General features: G+C 39.5%; 1 protein-coding gene across 6 annotated transcripts in view; it reads left to right on the forward strand.

Annotated features, from left to right (window-relative positions):
• The window catches only part of COL4A3 (collagen type IV alpha 3 chain), a 170,113-nt gene that overhangs the window by 125,736 nt on the left and 18,730 nt on the right, over positions 1 to 25,647 (forward strand). For all 6 annotated transcript variants that reach the window (XR_003570342.1, XM_027875985.1, XM_027875986.1 and 3 more), the window contains 10 exons: positions 2,661 to 2,759; positions 3,829 to 3,918; positions 4,276 to 4,415; positions 6,802 to 6,928; positions 12,557 to 12,637; positions 13,249 to 13,347; positions 15,594 to 15,641; positions 18,202 to 18,387; positions 20,088 to 20,218; positions 25,293 to 25,365. Coding sequence is in view for 5 of the 6 variants with exons in the window: in XM_027875985.1 (XP_027731786.1) it covers positions 2,661 to 2,759; positions 3,829 to 3,918; positions 4,276 to 4,415; positions 6,802 to 6,928; positions 12,557 to 12,637; positions 13,249 to 13,347; positions 15,594 to 15,641; positions 18,202 to 18,387; positions 20,088 to 20,218; positions 25,293 to 25,365 (1,074 nt within the window). In the remaining variant the exon portion in view is untranslated. The remainder of the gene's footprint in view (positions 1 to 2,660; positions 2,760 to 3,828; positions 3,919 to 4,275; positions 4,416 to 6,801; positions 6,929 to 12,556; positions 12,638 to 13,248; positions 13,348 to 15,593; positions 15,642 to 18,201; positions 18,388 to 20,087; positions 20,219 to 25,292; positions 25,366 to 25,647) is intronic.

The following is a 25,647-nucleotide window of genomic DNA, read 5'->3' on the forward strand; positions in this document are numbered from 1 at the left end:
GACTATGGGAGTGAAATGGTCAGGAGGGGGAATAAAAGAAGGGAGAAAGATTAGAATTCCCCCCTGCATATAGGAAGTTCAAGGGAGAACACTATTATATTTATAAACACAATAGAACAATATTACATTTGTCAACACAATAGAATACTATTACATTTGTAAAATGCTTTATAAAAAGTGCTATAGAAATAGAATACAGGTCTGGGACCTACTCTCCCAACCCCACCAGGACTGGCAGTTTGGGTCCCCAGAGTGTCTAAGGGTTTGAGGGGGTAATCCTGAGAGGTTGGGGAATTTTTCTAGCACTAAAATTCATGTGTGCCTATCGATACACTTCGCCCACTGATTATCAATATATCAATTAGGCAACCAGCATTAATTTGCTCTTAGAAATGAATTGATAAAAACACCCTCCAAATCTATCCTACTTGTACTACCGAGGCCAGAGGAAAGTGGACTCAAGCTTAGTGAGCATGTGGGACAAAAAGATGACAGAATTTGTGGTTGCTGGATGTCCTTTTCTCATCTTCTGGGCATGAGGACCCTCATAAGGATCCCCTTAGGCTCTCTGTTGGGTTCCTAGTAGAGGCCTGGATCTGCCTTTCCTCACTGTTTCTAGTTTACCCTCAGATCCCAATACAGACATATCAGTAGTTATTCAGGAAACACTTCTGGGACACCTAAGATAAGTCTAATATCTCCTGACCTTTCAAAATTTACAAGGTCATCCTCTAGAGTAAAGGGTTTGGGGAGGAGATAGAAGTTTTTCTCCTCCCCTTTCTGTCCTTGTCCTAGTTCCTTGTCATCCAATGGTTTTCTTACCCCCCAAAATGATTAAGGACTTTTTGCATTTAGTCCAATGCTTTTCATTGATAGATTCTATAAAGGTGTCCTCGCATGATTAATGTAGTTACTTTAAGTGAGGTGGGGTAATTGGTTTAATCAAATCTCACTTTTATAAAAACATCAGTTATTATTACTATTAGCAAATCTGCTCTGCATTTTTTCTGTATATGATGGCTATCTGGCAGAGACTGAGGACAATAATGCTTCGTTCATTGCTTTGTCCAGCTCTACTGCATATACACTATATACACACACACACATATTTACATATATGTGTGTATATATATGTATATGTGTGTATATGTATATGTGCGTATATGTATATGTGTGTATATATATGTATATATATGTATATGTGTGTATATATGTATATGTGTATATATATATATTCTTCTCTGTTGTTGTTTGCCCTTCATTCTCAAAAAGGACAATGACATCAGGTAGGCGATACAGGTGGATTGCAGTGAGAAAGGGCTATACAAGGTCACCAGCCTCACTTTCTTCTCCAGAGCCATCCGAGTCCAGTGGCCAGATACAGTTCAGGACGACTGGAGATGGCCCCGGATGCAGTGGGAGACCTTGGCCTTTTAAGTTAAGGTCTTTCCCAGGTCTGAGTTTGACTGAGGCAATGCCCATATGAGAGGCAACAAGGGACCATGGAAAAAATTCTGGTCTACAATCAAATTTTAGTCCCAATTCTCCCATTAAATTAGTTGGTCATTTAAAATATGACTATTTTCTCATCTATAAAGTTTTGTGAGCTAGAAAATCTCTAAGATACCTTGCCAGTTCTAAATAAAGGATTCAAAATATTTTTCATTCCTATATCCAAATACTTGCTTAAGTAGAATCTGCCCCAATCTGTGAAGGTTAACATTCATTTAGGCATAATTCTGCCAGAATTTTAATATATAAATATATTAGTTATTTCTCTGAAATCTCTTTAAACTTGAACCTTGAAGAAATGAGAATATGCCAGTTTAATAGATTTTTAAAAGTCTAGAATTTCTATGTACTATAGATTCCTTGAGACTTATAACATAAAAATGACCACATGCATATGCATATCAATTAATGTTTCTGTTTGGTGTGGTTTTACAGTATTATTTATTTTTAAATATGATTTTTTGGAGATTTCATTTGTTTTCTAATCATGCAACATTTATTCTGCAAATACTATGTGCTAGGCATTATGCGAGCCATGAAGAAATATAAAACCCTGACCTAACTCTGAGGACTTACAATCTAGCTGGTAATACTGGATGAGAACATGTTCACATTAGTTCTGATAACCTTTGTGATGAAGAACAGAGAAGAAGAAACAGGAGGAATGAAGTGTATGTAAAATTAGGAAAGGAAGGCAGAAATGAGAAGAGGAAAAGGGTCATGGGACAGAAAATCAGAACAGCTGATGGAAAGGGCACAACTAAGTGAAAAAAAGAAAAGTAAAAGTAAATATAAAATGGCAGCCAGTTTCTTGGTAGAAAAAAAATGAATGTATCTGCTACCCCTTCTGTTCTAAGGTTTATCGGGTCAGAATCATGAACATTTATGGATCTCAATTTTAAGGCTTCCAATCTCAGGGTCACTGTGGCACATGAAGATGGAGAGTCCACTATGTAAGGCTAATTCAATTATGTTGGTTAAACTTAAATACAGAGACAGGATGCAGGTAAAGATAAGAGAGCTTGGGTGACTCAGTCACGGACACACTTAGTAATCAGCAAAGCTGTTACACTGATTTAAAACAGAATGGCTGTGAACCTGAAGAAACCTTGTCGTGCATTTTCTAATACCCCATGTTTTTACCCTAGGACCTTTGGGAGGCCTTGGCCAGAAAGGAGAGAGAGGTACTCCGGGTCTACCAGGACTACAAGGTCATGATGGAATACCTGGAAGACCAGGGCTACCAGGTATATTAGAGTCACAGAAACACTGTATTTTAGAGTTAAAAGTAGTTTTAGGGACACAGGACTTAAACCTGGTACCAAAGTCTGTTCGACCATTCTGGTGTAAACAACTTCTGTAACAGCAAGGCTTCTTAACTGGTGTTTGTGAACTTTTCTGACAAAATATTTTGATAATTGTATTTCAATGCCTTTGCAATCCTACGTATTGTATTTTATGCATTTAAAAAAATTATTCTGAGAAGGGATCCATAGGTTTCACAAGACTGGCAAAAGAGACCACAACACACACACACACACACACACACAAAATCAGTTAGGGACTCTTACCTTAGAGACTTCAACTTCCTCAAGAGTTGTTTTGATGAGATCTGATCCAAAAGATGCTATTGTTGAAAGTGAAAGGGAAGAGATTCAGTACTTCAGTAAGTCAGATTCTAAACTAACCTCACAGGAAGACATTTTGAAATGCTCTATGATTTTCGCCTAAAATGTTTATAGCAAATTTTGAATTTTGATAGAAAATACTATAGTTTTAAACTTTCAGAAAGACCTGCTTTACTTACTCAAATTTTCTAGTTTAAAATGACTGAAATGTGTTACAAATTTAATATTTATCATATAATTATTCACCCCCTTCCCCCCAAGAAATACTAAGTGGTATTTCAGATTTTATCAGATTTATCTTTTCTTTAAAAAAATAAATATTTAAGCAGACACAATAAGTTTTACAAAAGTTAAGTTAGCTTCCTACTTCCTGTAAAATAAATAGTCATATGGACTCTATTTGCTATGATAACTGCCATATGACAAAACTCTAGGATTATTTTGATCTTGAAAACATAAAAAGGAATGACAAATCATGGTGGCAAATGTACATGATGGCAGAAAGTCTTCGATTCCTGTTAGTATTGGTCCCAGAGCTATTCTTTTTTTGGTCACTGAGAAAGACGAGGCAGTAGAGGAACAGGCCTCTGGATCACAGTTATTTCCTATCTACCCTGGTTGGCATGGCTACTCTAAGCTAGACATTGATGTGAATTTTGTAGAGAATGAATATTTACTCTCAATTAAGGACTCAGAGGAGACCCTGGCACCATGGGTCACCCTGGAGAACCAGGACTACCTGGAGGACCTGGAAGCATGGGGCACATGGGAATGCCAGGTGAGTCATAAATCCATGTGATGAGTCCCTTATTCCCTCAAAGTCATGATGGGTCAGAAATATTGCATCTCATTTCATCTGAAAGTCATCTTGAAACTAACAACATCTTCAGTCAAAGAGACAACAATACAAGTATACCTCAAAACAAAAATCATTAAAGGATGGATAATTAAATATTTATTAATTCTAGGCAGTATTCATTGTATTACTACAATGCTTTCATGACTAATAAATTAGTTCCAGAATTCAGGAGCATTAAAACCTTTGGCGATGAATAGCTATTCCCAGGTCTGGAATGGAGTCAGTAAATAGTCCATTGTTCATGGATACATTCTGAAATTTGTTTCTTTGCTTAAGGCCCAAAGGGGAAAAAAGGAACTGCAGGCCACCCAGGTGTAACTGGCCGACCGGGCCTCCCTGGAATTCAGGGCATGAAGGGAGAAAAAGGAGAACCAGGCTACACAAAGGATGCACAGCCAGGACCTCCAGGGCCAACGGTACGGACCTGGTGATGGTTTATATGTTTTTAATACTGGCCGATTAAATAATGTCGCATTTCAACCTGGGCAGTTGAAGCTGAAATGAGTAGTACATCTTTTCCAGTGTTTCCAGTGTCTTATTCAGATGAAAAAGAATAAATGCCTGCTTAGCCAAGGGAGACATTGTGGTTTCTTAATTTGGTAGTTAATGAGGTTTTTAATGAGGTTTTGGTTCTAGCTCCACAAATAAGGCTGTCTGCAGTAGCTGTCACACCACTGTGATTCTTTATGACATTCATTTTGTAGTTGGTGAATCTCTTCTACAAAGTTAGCACGGAATTACACGCCTAATTGCCTATTACTTTAAAATAAAAGTTTATTAAAATAGCTAAATTTAGGCAACTCCAAAACAACCATCAGATTAGATAGAAACAAAACTCCTAAGGTAGGAACATGAATCTGTCTTAGTCAAATTGGGACTTTTAGTGCTTTTGCTCTTCTTTATAACTCATCTTTCAAAGCGGATCTCAAAACTTTCCTCCCTGATGCCAGTATTCTTCCTAGGCTTCAAAGCTCTGGAAAATATATTCCATCACACACACCCCCAGTGCCTCCCTTCTTATGCACATACATACACCTTAATTTACATTTTAGTAGCCTTGTGGAATTTGAATACTAATAACTAACTAATAACTAATAACAAACTAAAGTTTGCAAAGTGATTTGTCTGCCACCTCATTTTCACTGTAGCTTCTCTTTCATTATGACACCATTTTCTATCTAGATGTTTCCTAGCCCTCCTCAGTTTTTAATTTCTGAAATGCCACAACAGCAAACTTAGAAGGAATAATAAGGAAGATTGGGGGGCAGGGCGTACTAGCATAGTAAATAGGATCATAGATCTAGAACTGGAGGGGGCCTCAGAAGTCAACCCTTTCATTTTACAGATGAGTAAACTGAGGCCAGGGAAGGAAAAATGATTTACTTGTCCAACTGGCAGAAGCCTCAAACTGAGATATTCTGAACTCCAAGCCTAGGGGTTTTTCTACTACTCTACATTTCATGTCATTTCTTTCCTGGAACATTAGAATCACTGTCGGTCTCTTCACTGTTGGTCTACCCTTCATGAATCAGAGTCCCAATGTTTTTACACATAGTATTTCAGGAGAAGAGTGGGTCAGAGAAGAGCATCCATATCTTCTCAGAGACATAGGCTATTTTACTTACTTTGTACAATAATATGACATTAATAGCCTTCTTTAGTTTCTCAGTTATTTTAGGTTATTTACAGAATGGTTTATTTTTAAAGAAACAGTATTAAAACTCCAGATTCCTTCAACATTTCAAAATGTCTGTGATCAATGATGTGGGTACTTTCTCTGTGAAATAGATCAATCAATAATTGATAATTAATAATTAATTAATAATAACTTATTATCTGTTGGTCATTGTGTTAGATGCTGGTGATAAAGAGACAAAAATGGAAGTCTATGCCCTCGAGCTGCTCACATTCTATTGGGGGAGAGAACATGCACAAAATAGATATTTGGGGGAGGTATTAGCTAGGTGATGAAGAAAAGCTTCATGAAAAAGGTGGTACATGAACTGAGTTAGGAAGGAAACTAGGGAGTCTATGAGGTAGAGATGGGAGAGTACATTCCAGGGGCAGACAGCTTGGGCCAATGCATGGAGACAGGAGATGTAATGCCCATGGAAGGGTGAGAGAAAAGGCCAAGGGAATGAATGCATGAAGGGGAGCCATGTATGATAATTCTAGAAAGATAGGCTGGAACCAAAGGGTGATGGGCTTTAATGCAACACAGAGGAGCTGGCATTTGACCCTAGAAATAACAGGAAGCCACCAAGAAGCACAGGTCACAACCTGCCCAAGTACAGGGGTGAGGAAATTTCCATCCTGATAAAATTACAGTTAGGACTAAAAAAAATGCAGTATCATCATGACATGACAATTCAGCAGCATCGATGAAGCTACAAGTTCCATATAACTGAATTACATCCTTACTCTTGTCCTCATCTGGATAGAAAATAGAATCTTAAAGCAACATAAACATGGAAAACAAAAGCATATTTCTTAGGACTAGAAAGCATTCACTGATTTATAATGATTTATGGGCTGAAAATGAGGAAATGATAAGATTGATACAATACAGTAAGCTTTTTTCCCAGAGTTAAAGTACCACGGAAATGTTAAAACATTAAATATATTTGCTTAGCTGAATCCTGTATAGCTACTATTTGGAATATCTAGACCTGATCTATTAAAGAAGCACTCAGGTCCACCTATTAATTTAAAGAAACATTTTCAACATAGTTTAAATAGTATTTAAATTTAATTCTGACTGTTTGCCCTACTTAAATAAAAATTTAACAATTTGACTTTTAGGGAGAACCAGGACCCCCAGGTTCCTTAGGTAAGAAAGGAAGAAGAGGCTCAGCAGGCCCACCAGGCCCCGGAGGACCTGCTGGAACTGAAGGAAACCAGGGAAGTTCTGGAAACCGTGGTCCTCCAGGTAAGAACTGCGGCTTAACAAGAAATGACATTTATTAGCATTTCACACAGTCCTATCCATTTATCTTTTGATGATTTTCAGAAAGCTGCATCCTCAATAAAGAGTGAACCAATTACATTCTTCCCTCTAAAATCAGGACCTAAAATTGGATTCTCTTTCTCTTAAGCACCTTACAAGTCGTGTTCGTTTCGTTCATTTTTGTCTTTCTGTCCCTGATTCTTATAACAGTACCTGACACATAGGAAGCACTTAATAAATGCTTTTTTTTTATTGAAATGAGTTGAATTTGAATAAAATCATCAAGCTTTAAGATACTGAAGAAGAAAATAAATATCCAGGAAAAGTGTTATCACAGCAATTGGCCAGTAATGTGTATAGGACTTCCAAAGTGGCATCTGGGATCACAGCAACACCAGTGGAAATGCACATGGAGCAGGGAGAGGCTGAGGTGCTGTGTAACAGGTAGAAAGCGCGGCGCAGTGGATAGAACACCGGCCCTGGAGTCAGGAGGACCCGAGTTCAAATCTAGTCTCAGACCAGACACTTGACACTTGCTAGCTATGTGATCCTGGGCAAGTCACTTAACCTCAATTGTCTCACTGAAAAAAGAAAGATAGAAAGAAAGAAAGAAAGAAAGAAAGAAAGAAAGAAAGAAAGAAAGAGAAGGAAAGGAAGGAAGAAAGAAAGCAAGGAAGCAAGGAAGCAAGAAAGGAAGCAAGGAAGAAAGAAGGAAAGGAAGAAAGGAAGAAAGAAGGAAAGGAAGAAAGAGGGAAAGAAGGAAAGGAAGAAAGGAAGGAAGAATGAAAGGAAGAAAGGAAGAGTGCCCGTGAGACAAACTTTCATTCACTGAATTCCTACGCCATTCCCTGACCCCTGACACCATGCCCTTGCTTGGTACTTTGGGGACCTATTCCAAGCAGATTCCCTCTCAAGCTCTGGACCACTGCTTTTACCCTTGTTTCCTATCTCCTACTCTGGATCCATTTAACAACACAGTGAATTACTTCTTTTACACCAACGTTTTGTGCACCCATTTGGATCAAGGCTAGGAACAAGTCCTCTCGTCGACAGTATGTTCTCTACCTCCAAGTTTGCTAGTTGCCTTTACTCCTAAGCAGCCCTTATGTTAATAAGGGATGGAGCGCTGGACTTGGAGTCAAGAAGACCTGAGTTTGAATTCTGCCTTAGACAGTTACTAGCTATATTGGTCCTGGGCTAATCCCTTCCCCTCTGTTTGCTTCAGTTTCCTCATACATATGATGGTGATAATAATAGCATCTACCTCAAAAGGTTGTTGTGAGGGTCAAATGAGGCAACACGTTTTATGCATTTTGCAGACCTAAAAGAATTATGTAAAAATGTTAACTTTATTATTGTTGTTGTTGCCACCAACACGATAAGCCACCACTTGCAACTCTGTCAAGGGTAGAGTCTATTTCCATAGAATGACTGATTTAAAAACTAGAACGGGGCAGGTGGGTGACATAGTAGATAGCGTGCTAGCCCTGGAGTTGGGAGGACCTGAGTTCAGTTCCAGCCTCACTCGCTTACTGGCTGTGTGACTCTGGACAAGTCACTTAATCCTGATTGCCTCAAAAAAACAAACAAAAACTAGAAGAGACATTGGAAGCCATGAAGTCCAGCCCTTTCATTTTATGAATGAGGATGAGGCACAGAAAAGTTGGGTGCTTTGCCAAAGTCACACAGCTAATAAGTACCCAAGGTAGGATTTGAACCCAAGATTTCTTGGCTCCAAGACAGAACTCTCTTGAACACCTGTCTAATCTAATTAAAGAGTTTCAAGTCCCAATTGCTGCATTACAGCAACAACTGTATTATACCAGTCTGTTAATAAGCATTTATTAAGCACCTGCTATGTGCCAGGCTCTGTGTTAAGTGCTGAGAATACAAAGAAAGACAAAAGACAGTCCTTGCTTTCCAGAAGCTCACAGTCTAACAGGGAGACAGTATGTGACTATGTACAAATAAGTATTTACAGGACACACTGGAGATAATCAACAGAGGGAAGTCACTAGGATTATGGTGGACTGGGAAAGGCTTCTTGTAGATAATATTTTATCTGCGACTTGAAGGAAACTAGGGTAGCCAGGAGGAGGAGGTAAGGAAGGAGAGAATTATAGGCATGGGGGACAATCAGCAAAAATGCTATGATCCAGGGGGCCTGACTGGATTTACCCAGCACTACCCAAGTTCCAGCAGTCTTGCCCTTGACCTAGGGTGCAATTTTGGGAAGAAAGAAAAGAAGTCATGTTGCAAGTGTCCGCCAGAAAAGACAACATGGGTGGCTCCAGAAAAGGCAGCACGTGTCTTGCCAACATGGGAACTGTTGGCCCAGAACTGTGGCCAACATCAGGTGACAATCAGGGTGTTTGGATTGTGGGCCAGACCGGATGTCTGAGGTTGCTTAGCCAGGCACAAGTCAAAAAGAGCAGAAACAGAGACCCAGTCTCCCTTCTGTTCTCCCTCCAAGGAGAAGCCAAGTTGGGTAACATCATTTCTTCACTTCCTCTTTTTCTACTATCCTTTCCTGGCTGCTCCAACAGACACTAAGAGTTTTGATTCTTCATTTAATTTTTATGTTCATCAGTTAACAAGCATTTATTAAAGTATTGTCTATGTGCTTTGAGTCACCTTGGTGGGTACTGCATGGGGAAAAGTCTGTAGAAGATGACATTTGAGCTGAGCATTGAAGTAAGCCAGGTATCCTAAGAGGTGGAATTAAGAACATTCTAGGCATGGGGGCAGCTGGTGCAAATACATGTAGACAGGAAATGCTGGGTCATGTATGAGGAGCAAAAATTAAGTTATTATGCCTGGACCATAAAAATCAAGTTAATATGCCTGGACCACAGAATATATAGAGGGGAGTAATTCGTTAGAAGACTGGAAAAAACAGGAAGAGGCTGGATTGTAAAAGCATGAAAGGACTGCGGACTTTCTACTTGATCCTACGTGTAACAGAGAATCACTAAAGTTCAGATCAGAACTGAGCTTTAGAAAAAAATACTTATTCATTTAAATGGTAATTTGTTTTGTTTTTCTAATTGTTTTTAAATTTAATTTGTTTCTAAAAATTGACCACAAACCTGAGCTGTTTGTATTAGTTATTGAATTGTACAGAGAGGGATAGAGGATAGAGGTAGATGACAACCTTTAAAGGACCATCCTTAGATGGTTTCAAAAAAACCTGGGAAGACTTATATGAACTGATGCAAAGTGAAGTGAGCAGAATCGGAAGAACATTGTACACAGTGACAGCAATATTGTTACTGATGATCAACTGTGAAAGACTTAGCTACTCTCATACAATGATCTAAAACAATTCTGAAGGCCTCATGATGAAAAATGCTATCCACCTCTAGGGAAAGAACTGATGAAATCTGAGTGCGGCATATTTTTCTCTTTATTTATTTTCTTGCTTTTCTTTTTTGCAATATAGCTAATATGGAAATACGTTTTGCATGATTTCACACTATACGTATATTATGATACATATAATATTTAATATAATATATTATGTATATATAATGTGGTATAATTGATACCACATTGCTTGCCTTCTCAATGGGTGGGGGAGGGGCAGGAGGGAGGAAGAGAATTAGAAACTCAAAATTTTAAAAAATTAATGTTAAAAATAAATAATAAATGTACTTTTAAGCATGAAAAAATAAAAATTAAAGACTTCCCCTCAAGTGACATGAGATACTGACAACCATTGCACCCCTGGGAAGCCTTTGGATGTAGGGACTCAGGCCTGACTGTTCCTGAAGTCTAGATACCTAGACCTTCTCAGAAACTGGCAGAGGGAGCAACAGGGCTCGTAATTTGCAAGTTAAGATAACTCTTCTTACTAAGCACCCGACCTATGTCCATATGACCACATAAAATGGGTCTACCTCAAGCCCAAACTACACGGATAGAATCCTTGTCGTTCAGGCAGGGAACAGGCAATAGGCAAGCAACAAACATTGATGAAGCCCTTATTTTGTGGCAGGCAGTGTACTAAGTGCTGGGAATATAACTACAAGCCAAAGGAAAGACAGCCTCTGCTCTCAAGGAGCTGACATTCTAAGGGAGAGAGTCAACACACAAAAGGAAGCTGAGAAGCGGGGAGAGGGTCAGAGGAGGAAGGAAAGTGCCTGCCCGGGGGCTTGGTGTCAGTCTGGAAAGTCAGAAGCAGAGCCAGGAGGGTGAGGCATGGAGCTCTCCTTAAAATACAGGCCCAGAAGGAATGACAGGCATGTTGCTTATAAAAGGATGCTGTCTCTCCTGTAATAGATACTGTCTCAGTGAGCCCCGTCTAATGCTGCTGCTTCTGTGGCATTTTCCTTGGCTGGCCTGTGCTGAATTTTCTCACCAGTCCCACTTTGGGACTAATGTTTTATAAGTAATGCCTCTCCTTTTGGATTTATTCAGCACGGTGAACCCTTGGGATCACCTCCTCACGGCATCCTGCTGACATTCCTGGATTTTAGCTCAGATCACAACCTGGCCCTTCCAGGCAGATTCTCCCTTTCGTAGCCTGTTGATTGACCCCAATCACTGACACACGTAATCCCTCTCCTAGCAGGGGCAGGCACCATCGCGGCCCAAACTGAGTCAATATAGAGGCACCAGGGACAGCTGCCTATGGTATAACTCCTCTAACTCTGTGTGCGTTTAAAGTTTCAGGTTTAACACTTAGCTTTGTTTCTTGCTGCACAGAATTGCAATTTCAAATTCTGACTTTGTTCTAATGCTTATAAAAAGCAAGTAAGGGACATAGCATGGCACAGCAGAAAGAGCGGTGGCTCTGGGGTCAGAAGACCTGAGTTCAAATTCCCCCCGTGACACTCCACATGTGACGTTGAGCACATCGCCTAACTTCTCTAGGCTTATGTTCCTCGTCCGTAAAATGAGTTTGCACTAGGTGGCCTCCGAGACCCCCTCTGGGTCTAAAACGGAGAGCCCAAACTATCAGTACCAACCTATGGGATGGATTTTCCAGGTAAATTTTTAATGGTAATATATTCTTTTTACCAAAATCTGAAAAGTTCAGTACTTTCCTTACTAAAACTGATGTCAGGACTCCTTTCATGGTTTAATACCAAATACTGAGGGTACCAACAAAATTACGTAAAAGTATAAATTCAAGGATTATCTAAAGTGGTCTCAAACCCAAACACAAAGAGGGATACATAAGCATCCCTGTGGGCTGCACATTAAAATCTAACATTGTCTGTTCTGTTGCATTTTTATTTATTTTGTTAAACATTTCCCAGTTTCATTTTAATCTGGTCGGGGCCCCACTGAGGAGTGCTGTGGTGCATGTTTGACGCCTCTGACTTAAGAGATCGTCTTCTTGCTATTAATAAATCAATTAGCTGTGGGTTATTAGCGGCTTGGAAAAAATTTCAGGGCCAAATCTTTCAAAAGTGACTTTGCTCTGCATATTGGTACAACCTGAGTATTAAACAAGAATCGACTGCCAGTTACAGCATCTTACCATGGGTAATTGGGTGGGTGGGTGGCGAGATGGAGCAAAGAGCGTGTGGAGGTCATCTGTTGTTTTGACCTCAAATAAAATAGCTGTAATATTTTGTTAAATCTTTACTATTCTGTTTACAGGACAGCCTGGACCTGCTGGTGATTTGGGATTTAAAGGATGCAAAGGTTTCCCTGGTACTCCAGGAATGAAAGGACCTCCAGGTTTCATTTTTATTTTCTCTGTAATGTACCCTTAGAACTCAACCATAAGATGACATAACGTAGAAGATTTTTAGTACAAATGTGATCTTTTTTTTTCTAAAGTCAGAATCTCTGTACATCTAATTATGGCTGTTCCCTTAATTACTCATCCATCTCTGGCTCAGAATTTTGGAGAGTAGTACCCATTATTCAGTATAACATTTAGAAAAAAAATGTATTAAACTGTACTCTGTACACACATCTAAATGAAATCTCCATCAGTTCAGAATTTTCAACATGAAGATCTTAATGGGAATATTTACTTATTTATAGCAATTACATTTAATACAGAATTAACATTTATGATTCTGAATAATGTCTTTTTTTTGAGGCGGTTGGGGTTAAGTGACTTGCCCAGAGTCACACAACCAGTAGGTGCTGAGGCTAGCTTTGAATTTAGGTCCTCCCGACTCAGGGCCAATGCTCTATCCACTGTGCCACCTGGCTGCATCTTGAATAATTAGTCTTTTAAAACAAACAAACAAAATCTCAAACCATTTCCTTGTCTTTGAGAATATGTATGAGTAAGAAGGAAATCTATTTTCTTTGTGGTTGGCATGTCCTTTTTCTAGGCCCTCCAGGAGCCCCAGGACCTCCTGGACCAATGGGTGAAAAAGGTAAACAAGGTGGGGATGCATTTCCTGGTCCAGTGGGAGAAAAAGGAGAACTAGGTATGACTTTCATATTACCTCGAATCTACTTATTTCACTGCTGAAAAACTTTATTATTGTTTTTGAATAAATCCCGCTTCTAGAATATAAGCTCTTTGAGGGTATCTACTGTTTTTCTTTTTTCGTCTTTGTATCCCCAGCACCTAACACAGTGCTTGGCACATAGTGATTACTCAGTTAAATGCTTGATGAAGTTGTAATATATTACCACCCTAGAACTAACCTCACCAATGGAAACAGAAGTGAAACCGAAAGCTAGGAGACTGACCTGGAGCTCCAAACATAGAAAGGCCCAAATCAGAGGGACTTCAAAAGTCATGGCCTCATATCTCACTCTGGGTCTCTCAGAAGATCTGAAGTTCCTCTTCTGCCTAGATATCTCCACATGTGCCATGTCTATAGGATGTAGTCACAATTTATGCAAAGAATGTATTTTCCAGCATCTTCATAGGACTTCAGGGGGCAGTTTTAAATGTCCTGAGTGCCGGAGAATTTCTGTTGTGAGAACTTTCCAGCCCAACAGGGGGACAGTGGCACAGTCCTTCAAATGGCTTAAATCTCACTTGATGAAGAGCATGAATCAGAGAAAAGTCATCAAGACAAAATTCTATGAGGAAATCAATCAGGGTCCTGAAACTGCCCATCCTGGAATCATCTTATCCACAGATATGAAAACACCAAGAGAAAGAGATGCATGGAAGAAGATATGTTATGCTGGGGAGAGATCTGATCTATGTGGTGCTGTTCTAACAACTCAGAGCTTCATGTCTGGGAAAGAAACATTATGAGGAGGTGATGGGGAGGATGGAAACAGTTCTGCTTGGGGATACTGGCCTTTGTAAGACCCCTGAAAGTAGAACTGGAGGGGAGAGGTTTCACCATCTCCTTCTCCTGGATACTGGCTTTTGAGTCTAAGAAAAAATAAGTAGATGGTCTGCATCATGCCTAGGACCAGCATTCTCTTAAGAGAGAAGTCTACAAAGTGGGCATCTTTTTTTGGATTATGAGGTAGGAGACATAGTGTTTTGTGATACAGACAGAAGATGCCAAATCTATACATTCGCCACTACCTTTTTAGGGCCTCTCTGGCCTATCTTTTCCATTGGCCTCTACTCTTAAGAACGAAAATCTCTAGTATCAGATGAGGCTGAAGACACCCCAGAGCATAACTATGACCATGACACTTGGCTGGAGACTTCCTCCAGACAAGAAACCAGCCCTTGACCCCAATGTACGATTATTTTTCCCTATATTGTAATATCACTCACTTTGAGAGCAGGGAGCAAGTTGTCTTATTTTGAAATTTTCAGACAATGTACTGTATACTAAGGGGAGGTCAGCATAAAATATGTTGAGTGACAGAAAGTGCTTAATAAACAATGTGAATTTAGAAAATGTGAGAAATGAGGACATTGATTTCTAAAAGACATGGATGGAAAGAACAGTGACACACAAAAATATCAAAAGTAAATGTAACAAAATTATAAAGATCAAGCAGGACTCAAATAGAAATATAAGAAAAGACAATCCCAACCTACCCCTTGGTGGAGCTGGGAGGTCCACAAGTATTACACCCTGCACATATTTTTGGATTTTCTCAATGTATTGATCAGTTATGCTGATTTTTCTCCTCTCTAAAAAACAAACAAACCACTATTTGTCATATGGGTGGCTCTCAGGGAGGGAAAGGGGGAATATATATGATATTACGGTAATGTAAAAAACAAAAGACATTAATGAAACATTTTTTTAAAAGACATGAAAAAAACTCACTTGAACTAATACAGAATGAAGTAAGTAGAACCAGAGAAACAGTTTATACCCTAACATCAATATTGGAAAAATGAACAATTTTGAAGACTTTCATAAATTGATTAAAAATGAAATTAATAGAACCAGGGGAACAATTTATACAATAAGAACAACACTGTAAAAAATAAACAACTCTAAAAGCTATACAGACTATGATCCATACAATGACTGTGATTCCAGACGACTGGTGGTGAAGCATGCTATCGATTACAGAGCTGTGATAAACTTAAAGTAGAGAATGAGACATACATATTTTTATATAGCCATCATGAGAATTAATATTTTATTATGCATATTTTAAAAATAAATATTCCCCCTAAAAAAGCAGAAAAATAACAATATATCAGTTAGATTTTCTTCTCCTGCAATGCTTAAATGAACCACATAGATATATAGGATACACATAATGCTAATATCCAGAAATTTTTCCCCAGGTCTGCTAGGGGCACTTCCAGGTCCAAGAGGTCTTCCTGGTTTAGAAGGTAAGAGGTTCTTCTTCCCTAAATCTCACATCCTATATTTTCAAGAAATAGCCTCTACTTGTATATACCTGATAAAATTCTTGGGGGCTAAGGAGAATGGGAGAGGATTCTAGACCTGTGATGTCATCAGCACAGGAAATATCTAACAGAGAAACTCTGCCACCCAATGAAATGGAAACCCAACTGTAATTTACAGTTTGGAGAATTTCCTGGGGACACCGAGAGGTTGAGTTGCTCCTGGTCACCTAGCCGGTATGCATCAGGAGCAGGTCTTCCAAACACCAAGGCCATCCTTCTATATGTTACACCAGGCTGTGGGTAGCCTTACTCAGATATGCTTAAAATCAAAGTATTCCAAATAGAAATATTGGACAGTTGAATCTCATGCATTCAAATATAAATTATCTTTACCATCACAGAGTATAAAAATTCAGAACTGTGATTCGACTACTAGTGAGACAAGTTTAGTGTGTCTTGTTCATACATTTATGAAGCATAAGCCGATGTTAGATGCTCTAGGAGATACAAAGATAAGTAGGATATGGTCCCTACCCTAAAATAGTGCTTAGAATTTTAATAATCTGAGGCTACAGAACACAAATTGCAAAATACAAATACAGCCATTGCCGCTCACTAACATAGAATCATTACCTAGTCTAACCTCTTCATTTTAATTAATGAAGAAAAGGAGACCTAGAGAGTGTTAGTAGTCAAGACTACTAGACAAGATGAGAAGAACCCTGGTCTCATCTAGTATTTTACCAATATGACCATGAAAAGCCTAACAACGGCTCCTGGACGTTTTGCAGGCTGGTGCGTAAAACATTATTGACATTGTCCAGATTCCTATTATTATTCGCTGTGGAACAAACATCAAAGATCTTCCAACTTATTTCCTGCACCATCTAACTGTTTCTTCCTCTTTGTCTCCTCTCCTGGTACAACACGAAGGTAGAATGCATGAGGCAGGGAAAAGCTATGTTTTGTCCAGCTCACGGAATAGGGAGAAAGCATGATAATAGTACTTGACTGGAGTCAGGACTCAAAGACCCAGGTATGAGTTCAATTCTACCTCAGACTAGCTGTGTCACCTTGGGCAAGTCACTTCACCCTCTCATGATCATTTTCCTCATCTATAAATGAGGGAGCTGAGGACTGATCATCAAGATCCCTACAGGTCTAACCTTTATGACCAATCAATCACCAAGCATTTACTAAGTGCCAATTATGTGCAAGGCACTGGGGAAACAAAGACTAAAGTGAAAGCCCCTTCCTTAAAGAAAATTTGAGAGGGGGATCAGAGAAGATGTAAATACCTCGTACATGGTGAACTGCGGGGGAGGTGGTCTGAGAGGTTGAGACCCCTCAAAGACCGGAGTACAGGATGGGGTCATCTAGAATGAATTCACAGACTCAAGCATTCTTTAAGTCAAGTTGGCAAAAAGTTTATTGTTACGCTTTTCAGCGGGCAAGGATTCTTAAGGAACCTGTGAGAGATTGAGGATGGAGCTAGGGTTTATATGGAAAAGGGCACGGGAAAGGAATGCCAGGGATACCAATTAGGTAATCTAAAGGTCCAGGTGTCTTTGGGAGCTATGGATGGGAAAGTGTAGGGAGTATACCAGACAGGGAGGGAGATGTCAGAGGCATGGATCTTGGGAGTCTGACAGGAGGAAGAGTCCTTGGGCCAGCCAGGGACAAAACTCCTTGGGCCAGACAAGACACCCCTCTCTCTCTGTCCTGATTAGAGAATGCTCTGCAACAAGGGAAAGTTTTCTCACAAGACAGGAGCTTACTAAGGAATTGGGAGGCTTCCAGAGACATTATCTTAGGGCTGGGGCCTGAGCAGCCCAGCACTCTCTCACCCAGCTTTGGGTAGCTGCACCAGGGAGAGAGCTAAGGGTCTTGCTGGGGCCCACTCATGTGTAATTGCTAGGCACGGTATCCTTGGGCTGGGGAGAAATTGTCAGAGACAGTGTTTCTGAGACTAGGGAGAAATTGGGGTCCAAGGACAAGCACAAGCACCCAAACACAAGCACCCAAGCACCCCATCAGCAGGATGAGAGGTTTCCCCATTGAAGGTGGTTCTTGACTGAGCTGAGGGATTCAAAAAGACATATCTGAGGAAAGGGTACGTACTGGGCTTTGGGGATAGCCAGTGTAAGGGCATCATGCTGAGAGGTGCAATATCACCTATGATGGATAGTAAGAAGATCAATTTGGCTGGGCTGGACTGGACTTTTTGTGCAGGGGAATAATGCCTAATAGCTCAAAAGGTACATGGGAGCCAAGTGGTTAAGGGATGGAAGTGCCAAACGGGAGTTTATACTTGATCCCAGAGGTTATCAAGAGTCACAGGAGTTTACTCAGTGCCTAGGGGAGAGACCTACACTTTAGGAAAGTCACTTCTGCAGATATCTGGAGGATAAACTGAAGAGAGGAGAGAATTGAAGCAGGGAACCCAATGAGGCAGCTAATTGAATCACTTCTTGATAGTGGTTATTATGCAATCATAACCACAGGAACATTCTGAAAATCAACCAAACCTTCTTCTCTACAGGAGACCAAGGAAATGAAGGAAGGCCAGGGTTACCTGGCATCTATGGTATAAAAGGTGTGATGGGAGATGTGGGACCAACAGGCCCCATCGGCATGACTGGACCACCAGGGCCACCAGGTTTTCCTGGTGCACTAATTACAGGCCAAAAAGGAAATCAAGGTCCTCCAGGCTTGAGAGGAAATCCAGGTATTTGTTTTTACTTCTAAGCATTTGGGGGGAAAACCAAAAACACAGCTACATGTCTAATGTTGAGATGATGTTTTACCCCAGAAGTTCTCGAATGTTTTCATACTGGGGAAAAATCACATAACTACCCTGATTTCATCCTGGGGGAAAATCATGTAACTACCCTGATTGAAAGGCCTGTAGCTCCCCACTAGCTCTACAATACAGCTATGTACTATTTCATTTGGTGATCTCAACAGGTCCTATAAATTCCATAATCATTTCTATGCTGACGATTGTCAGATCTACTTCTCAGCTCTAATCTCTCTGCTGACCTTCAGGCTCACATCTCCAACACCTAATAGACATCTCAAATGGGATGTCCTGTATTCATCTTAAACTCAACATGTCCAAAAGGGAGCTCATTATCTTCCCCGAATTTTGCATACCAGACTGGGAGTCCTCTCTCTCCCAGTTCCAGTGCATTACCTACACCATCACTGGTCTGACGCCACCCAAACTCAGACAAGTTCTCTAAATCACCTCTCCCTAAAAAGGGAGTGAAGTCAGTATTTACATGTTCCTTGAAGAATCCTGCCTTTGGAAATACCCATGGAGATTTTAAAAATTAAACAAGACTTTCTCTTCTAACACACACATTCCAGTTCTTCATATCAATTTGTTTTCAACACTTGTTCATGTGATTTGTTAAATCTAATGGAAACCTGCAAATGAAAACAGAGGAAACTAGAAATGTTTTCCTATCATTCCAGCCAATGCACAGTGAGTAGCATCTTTTTAAAATACTACCATAAATGAATGGTCAAAAATTGTTTTCCATTGAAAACAGTCATTTGTTTTGCTATCTCATCAATAGTATTGTAAAAATGTATAGTCAGATAGTTTTAATTCTTATGAATAAAAAATTAGCTTGGAAAACAGTATATAAATTGCACCTAATGTGCAGAAAAAAGCTTGAATCAAAGAATGTAGTGTATGAGACATTAACTTTGATAATTTTCTCCCTGAAAATACATACTGAAATTTTAAAAATAAAAAGCCCTAAAAAATAAAATTAAAAAATTAAAATAAAAAAATAAAAAGCCCTAATACACTACAGTCCTCCTGTCATGCTTTATTTGGTCACAGAAATGACCTTGGGTCCTTGAAGATGATACTAATGGAATGCAGGCCCCAGCAAGTCCTAGGAGCTAGAAAGGCTTCAGATATGGACCCAGATGGAAACTGTATATACCTACTGTCGGATGGCCAGAGAACTTCATCACCATTATACAAAAGGTGACAATTTTTATCTCTGCCATCATAAGTGGAGATTTCCATCTACAATGGTAAAAGGAGTATTCACCCTGATGAAACCACAGATCCATGAAGTACAGAACACATAGATTTTCTATACTAATAGGACTAATGGAGAGATTTTTTTATATTGACCATCAACAATTTTCTATGTGAAAAAAATTAAGGTAACTTTTTTTTTCAGCTAGGCAATGGTGTTAAGTGATTTACCCAAGGTCACACAGCTAGTAAGTGTCAAGTGTCTAAAGTCAGATTTGAACTCAAGCCAGGGCCGGTGATGTATCCACTGTGCCACCTAGTTGCCCCCCTAAATGTAACTTTCAAGGGATCTCCTGTATAGCAATCACTGATATTACGGGACAGCTTGACTTCTGACAATACTGACAGATTATGTGTAAATTTAGGTGATCCTGGCCCCCCAGGCCCACCTTGTGAATACATATCAGGAAGAAAAGGAGAAAAAGGCTTCCCTGGAGACCAAGGTCTAACAGGTCTACCAGGAACCATAGGAGACCCTGGGCCTCCCGGGCATCTGGTAAGCCAAGAAAATTATCTTTAGTGAGTTTTTGTTCCTTTTATACATTGGACACAAAAGTATTGTAATCAATTTTGTAGAGGAAGCAAAAGAATTTATCTAAGGACCATCTGTAGTTGCTTTTGAGCCCTATGCCACAGGAAAGGAACGTTTCAAATTTGTTCATATAATCAAAGAAGAGTTGGATACATATCCTAACACCTTAAGCTGAACACGTACCAAGCCTTCCTCACCATCTTTCCACAAAACCTGTCCCCTCCTACTTTTCCTGTCTCTGTATCACATAGGCAAAAACCTCAGAATCATCTTTGACTTTCTTTCCCTTTCCTCTCACCCCATTCAATCATCAAATCTTATCAATTCTGTCTCCTAAAAGTCCCTTCTATACTTCCCCTCCTTATCATTTTCACTACCAGCACCCTAGTTTAGACTATTACTTAAGGGAAGGGGAAGGAATAGGCATTTATTGAGTGCCAACTGTGTGCCAGACACTGCTAAGTGCTTTACAAATATTATCTCATTTGATCCTCACAACAACCATGCAAGGTAGTTGCTGTTATTATCCTCATTCTAACAGCTGAGGAAACTGAGGCAAACAGACTTGCCTAAGATTACACAGCTAGTGTCTGGAGCTGGATGTGAACTCAAGTCTTCCTGACTCCAGACCCAGCACTCTGTCCACTGTGCCGCCCAGCTGCCTTGACTATTACAGCAGCCTACTTGGTGGCGGCAATGTCAGAGAAGAGGAGGGGGCATAGTCAAGACAGGTTACAGAGGTGAAATTGGTAGACCTTGGGGAGGGCACAAATGTTGTGGACCTAGGTAACCAGAAGATTGGTGGATCTCTCAATAGTAATAGGGAAATAATAAGGGTGGGTTTTGGGGTGGGGGGAGACAATGAAATCTGTGTTGGACATATTGAATTTGAGATACCTAAGGAATATTAAGTTGAAAACGTCCAGTAAGCCGTTGTTGGTGCGGAACTAGAGCTCAGAAGAGGCTAGGGCTCGATATATAGATCTCGATAGAGATCATCTAGAGCTCATCATTGAACCCTTGGAAGCTGATAAGGTCACCAAGTGAAAGACAGAATAGAGAGAGGAAAGAAAGTCCAGGACAGTCTTGGGGAATATCTGTAGTTAGTAGGTATGACATGAAGATGCAGCAAAAGGGACTGAGAAGGCAGGAGAACCAACAGAGAATAGTGTCTTAAACTCCAGAGGAGAGTTGATCCAGGAAAAGGTAGTGAACCGTGTTAAATGCTATGGAAAGGTCAAGAAGAATGAGGACTGAGAGAAGTCACAATAGTACATTTCACTGCACTATCATCCAGTCCATACTTTTCCATCTTAACAACAAGTTTATCATGAAAGATTTTGTCGAGTGCGTTGTTGAAATAAAGATAAATTATTTTGTAAGTCTCCTGATCTACTACTAGTTTACTAACCCTATCACAAAAGAAAATGAAATTAGTTTTTATTCATTTATTCAACAAACTTAAATACCTACAATGCACTGTGTTAAGTGTTGGGGGAAATTTTTAAAAGATTAATACAATATGGTCATTTCAGTCAAGAATTTTATAATCTAGTGAGTATTTTTATAATCTAATACAGGAGGTAATAATCTTAGTGAACTCATCATAGCTCCTAGTTATCATCACTTCATTTTTTCAGGTCTTGTAATCTATTTAATCATCCAAGCTGGAATCGTAAAGACCAACATTCAAATAACTTCTCTGTAGCTTCCAGGACTTCCATGTTTGAAAATTAAGACGTTTCATAGGATCTTAGCAGTTTGAACTGGAAGAGACCATATAAGCTATCTAGTTGAAACCCTTCATTCTACACAAGGACACTGAGGTGCAGAGAGATGAAATGTCCTGTAGGTCATAATGGGCAGAGCTGGGATTTGAATTTAGATCTTCCAGCTTCTTTCCACATCACATTTGGCTCTAGTCCTCTGGCATCTCCGCCATTTTCTGTAATCCTTCAAAGATTGCCTACAAGGCAATTTATGTGCTTGTCTCTTGATACAGTTATATCAAAAGTTATTTCCATACCCTGGAACATGTCATCTGGGTCCTAAAACCTGAATTCAATTAAATCTTCTGAGCCCTCAAGTCCTTACTATTTCTTCATCAATCCTGAGTTTTCATTGTTTCCTAACCATGACTAATATGCCCTTTCCAATAGGGAGATCATTCTCCTTAATAGAGAAAAAGCAAAATAGCAGCTGAGTAATTCTACCTCTTCACTGCTCTAGATGAACATTACATCATCTGTCCTGAAAAGATGGCCTCTTTCTGGCTCAAACATAGCTTTAAAAAGCTTTTTAAATTGTTATCTGTTAGCATTTTTTTGCATGTCTCATCTCATTACTTCCAACCAGTAGCATTTTCCCAGAATTTATTTTAGCTATATAGTGAAAGAAATGGAATAATTATTGCTTTGATTTAAAGCCCCTTGGGGAATTTCTTGTTCCAATCTAAGCTACTTGGCAGCTTGGTATCTGCTGAGTACTCATGTCTGAGACGTTTAAATTCCGATGGCTTCCAAATGTCTCTAGAATACATATGTAAACTCTTCGGTTTAGCTTTTAAAGCCCTTCGCAAATTTGCTCCAACTTATTTTCCATATTCATTATACATTATTACTATCCCTCCAATGCTCTGAAATCCAACGAAACTGTCTTCTCTGATCCTCCCCCAGTATACTCCACACCTTTTCACTGGCTGTCCCCCATGCCTACTGTTCACTCCGTCTGCCCCTCGGCCTCACTGAAGCCCTCTCTTCCTTCAGGACACAGCTCAACAATAAAACAAGTATTTTAAAGTATGTATTATGTGCTAGGTATCAAAGTATGAGATTGCATTCACTCTGCATCTGCTGCCCTGTCTGTTTTTTCCACACTCCAGGGAACAAGATGACCCTCCCTCCCAGATTAAGCACATGATCTCTGATTTTATCACCATTCTACTAACTCGAGCCTTAATTGACAGCACCTCCCTTAGTTTCCCCTTCCCTTTGATCAGAGAGCTAGAGGGTAGAGTACCAAACTCCTCCCATGCTTTCTCTTATAGAAAGGAGAAACTGGACTTCTGGGCTTACTCACTCGGCATCTGCTGCCCTGCCTGGTTTTTTTCAACTCTAAAGAATAAGATGGGGCAGCTAAGTGGTGTGATGGATAGAGTACCAGACCTAGAGTCGGGAAAACCTGAGTTCAAATTTAGCATTAGACACTTACTAGCTGTGTGACCCTGGGCAAGTCATTTAACCTTGTTACCTCAGTTTCCTCATCTGTAAAATTAGCTGGAGAAGGAAATGGTAAATCACTCCAGTATCTCTGCCAAGAAAACCCCAAATGGGGCCACAGAGTCAGAAGTGATTGAAATGACTCAACACAACAAGGAAACAAAATGCTCCTGCCTGGTACCCCCTGGTATCTCCTCTGACCCTGCTGTCCTGCCTCCTTTTGCCTTCATTAGACTGTAAGTTCCTTAAGGTCAGTGACTGTCTTTTTATTAATTGTATCCCCGGTGCTTAGCACAGTGCCTAGTACATGGTAGGTGCCTAATTAATGTTTATCGGATTTATTGGATTAATTCTAATGGGAGAGACAAGTACATACAAAATGAATAAATACAAATATATGCAAATTAATTAATTACAAGGTAGTTTTAGAAGGGGGGGTATAGGCAGTTGGGGAAAATTAGGTATGGTTTCATGAGGAGGATGTTTAAATTGCATCTTCAAGGAATGAAGAAGCTGACTATGAGGTGGAGAAGTGGAGATAATATCTTCCAGGCATGTGATGCAGCCAAAGGTATGGATGGAGACAAGAAATGAAGTGTTATGTGTGAAGAAGAAAGAAAAGACCAATGTGGCTGAAACACAGAATGTGGGAAGTGTAGTAATGTCCAATGATGCTAGAAAGCGAGGTGGAGGCTAAATTGTACAGGATTTTAGAAGCTAAATAGAAATTCTATTTTGTCCTAGGAACAGCAGGAAACCAATGGAGTGGATTGAATAAGGGAGTGTCATGGTCCCATTTGTTATGAGGTTGTTGTAATAATCTGGGGGAGAGGTGAAATGGGCCTAAAGCTATGCAAGTAGAGTGAAGGGGTTGGATGTGAGGAAAATGGAGGTAAAAACAGTAAGATCTGGCAACTAACTGACTATATGGAGTGAGGGCATCAAGTATAACACCAAAATTACAAATCTGGGAGACTGAAAGAATGGTGGTGCCTTTGACAGATATACATTAAGCCTTTTCTGACCTGGTACCAAACAACTTTGAATTTATTTGTATTTATTCTGTATATATTTATACAGGTCTTTGTTGTCTCATCCTTAGACTGTAAGCTCCCTAGGAGTAGAGATTATTGCATTTATTATATTTGTATTCCCAGTGCCTGGCATATAGTAGGTGCTTAATAAATGTTTATTGATTGACTCATTGATCCTTTTAGCACCTATCATCCCTAAAAATTGGCAATGTCCCTAGCTCCTTTTTTATCCCAGGTTTCCCATATTTCTTGCTCCTTCAACACTACCCCCATATATACACAATGGAAACTAATGCCCCTGTTGCCTTGGTAGAAATAGGTCTTAGACATTACCATTCCATCTGTTGTACTAACTTTGTTACAATTACAAACACAAATTGTAATTTTTAATCTGGCTAAATGTCTGATTTCATCTGCAAAGCGTCCACATTCAGAAAGTTATATCTAACTGACTTCATAAAATAATGTATTATTATATATAATATAATGTATTATATAGTTATACATGTAATATATTTTATAATATGTCATAATATATTATAATAACATTATATTAAACATACTACATTGAAATTACAAAGAATTATTTTCTTGATGAAAAACCCTGTCTCTGGAATATGTCTGATTAGCCAAGGGACTAGACTGAAATAGACAAATTATGCCAACCTTTCCTGCCAAACTTTCTCAATATTATATTATATCTTACTAGCTACCTCAAGAAGAAAACTTTATGGGCAACATTTTGATGTGGTAACTCTTCTGCAATTCTCTTGTTTTAAATTACAGGGAATGCCAGGCACCCCAGGTTTTCCAGGTTTTCGAGGTGATCCTGGATTTCAAGGATTTCCTGGCATGACAGGTACTTGTCTAAATGTCCTCTGCACTGCTCTGGGGGAACAAACACAATCTCCAATTATGATCTGATGACTAAAGTCCCCAGATTCAAAGCTTTGATGTAGGGGAAATGGATATCACCATGGGAACAAAAATAAAAACACCTTCAGAAAATAGACATGGAATCTTTCACTGATAGCATACCTTTAAGTGCCATGACCTTTATATGGGGTTGTAAGGCAATGCATTTGTCTTAATGATCTTGTCCTGTACAGTTAATTCCCATAGTATTTTCTTTGTAAATCAA

Source organism: Vombatus ursinus, unplaced genomic scaffold (genome assembly GCF_900497805.2).
Source record: "Vombatus ursinus unplaced genomic scaffold, bare-nosed wombat genome assembly UNPS02014810.1, whole genome shotgun sequence".
NCBI lineage: Eukaryota > Metazoa > Chordata > Mammalia > Diprotodontia > Vombatidae > Vombatus > Vombatus ursinus.